Source organism: Acanthisitta chloris, unplaced genomic scaffold, assembly GCF_000695815.1.
Source record: "Acanthisitta chloris isolate BGI_N310 unplaced genomic scaffold, ASM69581v1 scaffold6401, whole genome shotgun sequence".
NCBI classification, from domain to species: domain Eukaryota; kingdom Metazoa; phylum Chordata; class Aves; order Passeriformes; family Acanthisittidae; genus Acanthisitta; species Acanthisitta chloris.
This window is the reverse complement of record NW_008655387.1, coordinates 1-6866: the sequence shown is the minus strand read 5'-3', so window position 1 is coordinate 6866 and position 6866 is coordinate 1. Positions and strand designations below refer to the sequence as shown.

The following is a 6866-nucleotide window of genomic DNA, read 5'->3' as shown; positions in this document are numbered from 1 at the left end:
GAATTGCCCAAACCTGGAGGATGGATGCAAAAACCTGATTGGGATGGGGAGCAACTGGGAGCACTGGGATGGGGCTCTTGGCTCCCTGGCAGCTGAGGTTGGTTTTGGAACAGGACATTAACATTGAACTTTTTTGCTGGGAATCAGATCCAAGACAAGAAGCAATTTCCCCATGAGGTATGCAGCAGGTCACATTTCATGGAGGAGCAACAAATGGTGATGGTCCCCAGGGAGCAGCATTAGCCACAGGATTAGGGAATTTGCCCGTGGCTCAGCCTGCAGTGATGGCAAATTCCAGGCTCAATCCCTGGCAATAAAACATACCCCATGGGCTCCCCCAGCCTTACTTCATGCTTACAGGGGAAAATAAAAACCCTTTGCAAATCAAGGACTGCAAGCAGCAACACAAACCCACCCAGGCTTCAGTGGAGGGAGGTGGGAGCCCTCAGCACCCCCAGCCTCATGCTGGATCCCACCTCATCCCTCCTGGGAGCTGCCAACAGCCCGAGCTGCTCCCAGTGCCCAAAGCCCATCCCTGGCTGGAGGCTCATTAAGGAACCTGCTCGTGCCCAGAGTAATTAAGAGCAGAGACCTGGGGCTCTGGTCACACCATGATGTGGGAATTTGCTCCATTTTTTTTGTCCGGCTCAGCTCCAGCTGTGCCAGGATCATTCCAGCTGTGTCCATGGAAGCCCAAAGACACTGGGGGTGACCTGTGGGACAGGCAGGGTGACAGGGACAACAGGGACCATCCCCTCTCCATGCCCCAGTTCTGACAGTGCTGCAGCTCCCAGTGCCATCTCCTGCTGCCATCCCGCGGTTGTATCCCAGTTCTCCCAGTGCCTTCTCCTGCTGCCATCCCGCGGCCGCGTCCCACCACTGCACAGGCACACCGGGACACGGTGGGATCCCAGGGATCCTCCTGCATCCCTAAAAGTCACCCATCCCGACCGGGAAATCCCACGGGAGAGAGCTGCCCACCCCTCCAAACCACAGGAAAAGCCTGGGTTTATCAAAACTGTTTATTCCAAATGTTAAAAGATGACAGTTTTTTGTCCTTTCTGCCTTGAGTCATCAACCAAAATACTTTACATTTTCTTTTTTTATAAAATCCATCCCGTTCTGACCCATTGTACAACCCCAGGCCCACCCAAACCCCTCCTATTGCTGTATAACTTATAAAACTTCCTCTTTGCAGCCCCTTCCTCACTCCAGGTACCTGGAAGGGAGCACGGAATGAAAGGATGGGGCAAGCTGGGCACAGGGAGAGAGACCAGTTGGATCAGGGAGGTGATGGGGAGGAGGAATCCCATTGTTTCCAGTGACTAGATGCATAGCTGGAGGCTGTTCAGCCAGGCCCTAACAGCACATGGAGCTTCTTCCTCAGCAAGAGAAAGAGAGAAAATTAAAATAACAAAGTTCCCACCCGTGGGATGGAATTGGTTGGGTTTCTAAAGGCAATGGGAATGAGGGAGTGACCAGGACTGCAAGAAGCACCTCTGGAGGTGGCTGCTCCAGGCTGGAGGGAGCAGGGAACCTGCTCCCAGACTCATTGTCTGGGGGATTTCGGCTCAGGTCCATGAAGGGTAGGAGGCAGGAGCCTCCTTCCCCTTTTCCAGCAGTGATAGTGTGTGCCAGGCATAATCCAGCAGCATTCCCCCTCACCCAAGAGCATCAACCTGAACAGTCACAAGTGCTGGGTATGAGGATACAGCTCCCTGGGAATGTTCCTGCTGGACTGAGATCCCCCTGGAACAAACCCAGAGGGGTTTGGTGGGTGACAGGGGACAAATCCGAACTGGAGAGGGAAAAGATGTTTAGGTGAAGGGGATGGAGGACACCCAGATGTGGGGAACATGGGGAACCTCAGGGAGGCTGATGCCCAAACCTGACTGCAGTGAAGAACAATGCTGGGAAATGTTAAAGAACCAGACGAGAACTGGAAAACCCATCCAGGCACAGAACTGAGACCAGTTTAGGACCAATCCAACCCGGGAGCTGACAGAGCACCAGGCACCACGGGAAGACACACACAAGCTTGCAGGGAGCAAACAAGAGCAGCTCTGCCCCAGCCACGCAGGCACCGCCAGGCACGGCTCCGGGAGCCTTCCTGCCCTTCCCACCAGCACCAGGGCTGGAAATGAGCCCCTGAGCAGGGCAGGAGGTGTAAGGGTGAGTCCTGTGATCCTGCTGGGCTGGGCTGTGGCAGCACTTCATCAGCTCTGCTCCATGTCCCTGACCAGCAGCACCGTGTGCTGCCCACCCCCGGACACGGCCAGCACCCGGCGGTGCTCCAGCTGTTTGCCTGTCATCTCCACTGGGCTCCACACATCCTCCTCCTCCCCTGTGCCCAGCTGGTAGTTGGTGCCCATGCCCCAGGCAAATGCTCGTCCTGCAACGGAGGAAAAGCAAGTTTTGAGTTCCAAGTGGCTGTGGAATGGGGTGGGAAGGGGACACAGCCAAGGGGAGCCAGTACTCAAACAACCCACCACCCAAAGTCAAGGGACTCAGCACCCAAAGCCAAGGGGACACAGTATGCAAACCCAAGGGGACACAGCACCCAAAGCTAAGGGACTCAGCACCCAAAGCCAAGGGTACCCACCACCTAGGCAGTGCGTTACTATATGCCAGAAACACAGGCAGGAGGAAGAGGAACAGCGTTTCCAACTCAAATATATGTTCCACCCCCAGCCAAGGCAGTGGTTTACTCATTTTGGGGAGACAATCAAACCCACAGCCCCCTCCATACCCTCCTTCCTGCAGATGCTGTGCACAGGCAGGTGCAGCACCAGAGCATGAATGTCTGGCAGCAGTGGAGTTGAAGAAAGGACTGTCAGGCCAAAAACCCCTTCCTGGCCAACACTGCGTGACCAACCCACAAACATATCTGAGCAGCTGCTGCCCAGTTGCCCCCAGCTGTCAGCTCCAGTCCTGACCCAGCTGGCAGTGTGTGGTGAGGGTGTTTGGGATGGGACAGACTCAGGGTGGCTAGGATGGAGGGATGAGGGGTGGGAAGGTACAGAGGACAACATTCCCAAGCACTCACCATCACTGCTGACAGCGTAGCCAACTGATGCGCCACAGGCGACCGAGGCGATGCTGGGGAGCTCTGGGATCACTGTGGGTGTGCTCTTCTCCTCTGGCCCCGAGGCCCAGCCTGCCATACTCTGCCCTGCCCAGGCTGTAGGCTTTGCCTGGAACACAACACACACACAGGAGGAGTGACTCAAGGAGAACAGATGCCTGCAGCTGGACCCTCTCCCCAGGTCTGACTCCTGAAAGAGCATCACTCCCCCCTACCACATCCCAGATCCACCAGGAGGGGCAGGGTGGGACAGAAACCTTTGAGCTCCCCACAAATCACTAAGGTGGGTAGGTGCAAGAGCACAGTTCACAGGTGACTCCACATTTCTGTTACCCTCCCTGCCCTTTGCTGCAACCTCATGCCACCCTTGTCACCTTGAACACCGAGGGCTTGGAGACCTCCAGCACATCACATCACCCTCACCCCAACACCTCCCTGGCCAGGATGAGGGCCATGGGAGTCCCACCTGTCCTGTTCTGTGTGACTCCCAGCCCTGTCACACTGTCACTCACCCTCAGAGTCGACGCAGACAGTGTGGTGCTGCCCTCCAGAGAACCCGACCCAAGACTTGGTGGAGTTCTTGAAGCAGGTGAGGTTCTGGGGGGAGAAGCAGGGCTCGGTGCCCTGGGTCCCTGCAAGGTGGGACACACAAACCCAGGTGGATCAGCTCCATGGGCATGGACAGGCCAGTCCAGGCTGGCACTGAGCCACCCCCCTGTGTCTCAGTGACTAGAAACCAACACCACCCACCAGAGACCAACACAGCCCCCACCCAGCCCCGAAGTCAAACTTCTGCTCAAATCCAGCGGTCACAGGGACTGGGATCCAAGCCAGAGCTATGCAGGGTGACCCCACCCCAATTTCCAGCTCTGCTAGGTACTTGCTGCTCAGGATTTGGGGCTCCCAGCAGCATGCCCAGGGCAGCATGGAACTGGCAGGAGATCTGGAGGGACACAGGTGAAGCTCACCCAGCTGGTGGTAGTTGGAGAGGCCAAATCCATAGATGTGTCCCTCCTGTGTGACAGCAAAGGTGAAGTATGCCCCACAGAAGGCATCCTGGAAGCGCATTTTGCCCCTTTTCCCTTTGCCTCTGACAGGGACGAGCTGGGGGACCAGCAGCCGCTCTGAGGGCAGGAGAAGAGGTGTTACACAAGGAAGATTTACACCCTATCCTTGGCTCTTAGGGCAGGGCATTCAGGTCACTGATCACAGACTGAGAAGCAGGGACTGGGTCCCTTGGCTGCTCTGCAAAGCACAGAGCTGGGCCCAAAGGAGGCAGCTCCGAGCCCCAAAGCCACTCACGCAGCCCTTTCCTTCCTCCTCGGTTGGCAAAGAGCGCAGGAACTCTGCCCAGCTGGCCCTGCTCGCCACAGCCACATGTGAACAGGTCACCATCCACTGTCAGCATCACCAGGTGGTCATTCCCTGGGAGAGGAGTGAAGGACGAGTCAGGAAGAAGCCTTCAGCAAGCACCAGGGGCTGAGAAAAAAACCCAGCTGTCCCAGCTTTCTAGAATCCATCAGGGTTTACTGCACTGGATCCCTCAGTGCCACTTCTGTCACAACTTAAAACCCCGAGACCAACCTCTTCTAATCCCAGTTCCCCAAGTGAATCTTCAAAGCAGTTTCTCTGGGAATGTTTAGGGACACAGGTGTCCCCCAACCCCCTCTAGGCACTAGGACAAGTTCCCTGGCTGCTCTGCTCAGCCTCCCCAGGCCTTGCAGTGGGTGAGCATTGTGACGCCACTGTGTTGGGGTCAGGGCACTCTTGTAATGCATTTTACATCAGACTGGGTCAAATATTAACCCAATATGTTAATCTGTTGGGGCTAAAACATGTTTGGGCTAAAAGAGAAGAGCAAGCACACCCTTGTACCAGGCTTGGAGCAGCCAAGAGGGAGGAAAGGGACATGGACCTTCACCTTCCCTGAGGGTTGCGACAGCCTCGTGCACTGAGCCCTCACCTGAGACTATTTTAACCACAGGTGCATTGAGCTGGAGTAGCACAGGAGCGGAGCATGTCTTCATGGGTTCCAGCAAGCCAATCACCCCATTGTTATCCTGAGTGGAGAGACAGACACAAGGATAAGAGGCAGCAGCCACGAGCAGGGCTCCCTGTGTCACAAGAAATAAGCATACCCGGAAGGAGCCCCAGACAAAGACTCTGCCGTCCTCTGTCAGTGCAGCTGTGTGGCTGTCACCTGCTGACACCTGCACCACCTTCTCCTGCAGCTCCACTGGCCCTGGAGTGGTCTCAGACCCTTCTGCTGAGGTGTCACGTCCAAGGGCACCTTCATCGTTACAGCCGAAGGTGTAGATCTGTGGGTGGAGAGAGAACGGTCACGGTGGGAGGGGCAAGAGGCTGAGTGTGGGGTCAGGGATAGAGACCCACCAGGCTGACTTAGCACAGGATCATGGAATGGGTTGGGTTGGAAGGGACCTTAAAGACTATCTCATCCCACCCTCTGACATGGGCAGGGACACCTTCCACTACCTCAGGTTGCTCCAAACCCCATCCAACCTGGCCTGGAACACTCCCAGGGATGGAGCAGCCGCAGCTGCTGTTGGCAAATTATGCCAGTGCCTCACCACGCTCACAGGGAGGAATTCCTTCCCAATATCCCATTTATCCATGCCCTTTGTCAGTGTGAAGTCATTCCCTGTGTCCTGTCACTCCAGCCCCTTTAAGTACTGGAAGGTGCTCAAAGGTTTACCTGGAGCTTCACTTCTCCAGGCTGAACACCCAAGCTAAACCCACTCTGTCAGTGTGAAGCCATTCCTCCTCACCCTGTCACTCCATGCCTTTGTCCAAAGTCCCTCTCCATCTTTCTTCCAGGTTCCCTTCAATCACACCCTTTGACCCCCTCAAATTCTGTGGTCCACAGGAGACCACACTCACCTCAGAGCTGGAACAAGACATGGGCAGAGCAGCCTGTGATTGCAGAACACCTCCCAGAGCTCAGTGGGAAGCTCATCCTCCCTGCCCTGCACTCACCTTTCCCGACTGGCTGAGGCACACCGTGTGCATCCCTCCAGCTTCCACCTGCACCACCATCTCCGGCAGCGTGACCAGGGCTGGCTTCTTCCTCTCCATCACATCCTCCCCCAGGCCCAGCTGGCCAACATCTCCCTGTCCCAGCGTCAGCACCAGCCCAGGCTGTGTGCAGTGGGATGGGTGGGTCACTGCAGGGGGAGAAACAGCAGGTGGGGGCACAGCCTTCTTGTTAGAGCTCATCCCTGGGAACGGGCAGGGAGAACACACTGGGATTGTTCTTACCTTTAACCTTCTTCCTCCCAGGAGACCCATCCTCTGGCACTGGGGTTTTGGTGCTGCGTTTCCCTGGCATTGTGGGATCTAAATGACACAGAGAGAGTGTCAAGGGCACGCACGGGGCTGGGAGCTCCCAGCTGAGGGACTGGTGAATCAGTGAGGGATGACAATGATCCCTGCTCCTGCACTGGGAAAATGTAAGGGTTTCCCTGTGTGTTCTACCGACACTCTACATCCTCGTGCAAATGTGAAGACTTGTAGTCAGGGCAGGTGGGGAGAGAGGGAGGGGAAGGGGGAAGAAGGGGAGGGAGGGGAAATCGAGGGGAAAGAATGGGAGAGAAGGGAAGGAAGGGAAGGGGGAAAGGAGGAAGGGAAGGAGGGAAAGAAGGAAGAAAGGAAGTGAAGGAAATGGAAAGGAGGAAGGGAAGGAGGGAAAGAAGGAAGAAAGGAAGTGAAGGAAATGGAAAGGAGGAAGGGAAGGAGGGAAAGAAGGAAGAAAGGAAGTGAAGGA

General features: G+C 56.0%; 1 protein-coding gene across 1 annotated transcript; it reads right to left on the bottom strand.

Annotated features, from left to right (window-relative positions):
• Positions 1–2216: 2216 nt before the first annotated feature.
• On the bottom strand, positions 2217–6431 carry RCC1 (regulator of chromosome condensation 1). The gene is given in 10 exon segments (XM_009083873.1): positions 2217–2392; positions 3047–3141; positions 3143–3194; positions 3598–3717; positions 4054–4209; positions 4388–4510; positions 5049–5145; positions 5224–5403; positions 6080–6267; positions 6362–6431. Coding segments are annotated over 10 exon segments (1257 nt in total).
• Between the last annotated feature and the right edge of the window lie 435 nt (positions 6432–6866).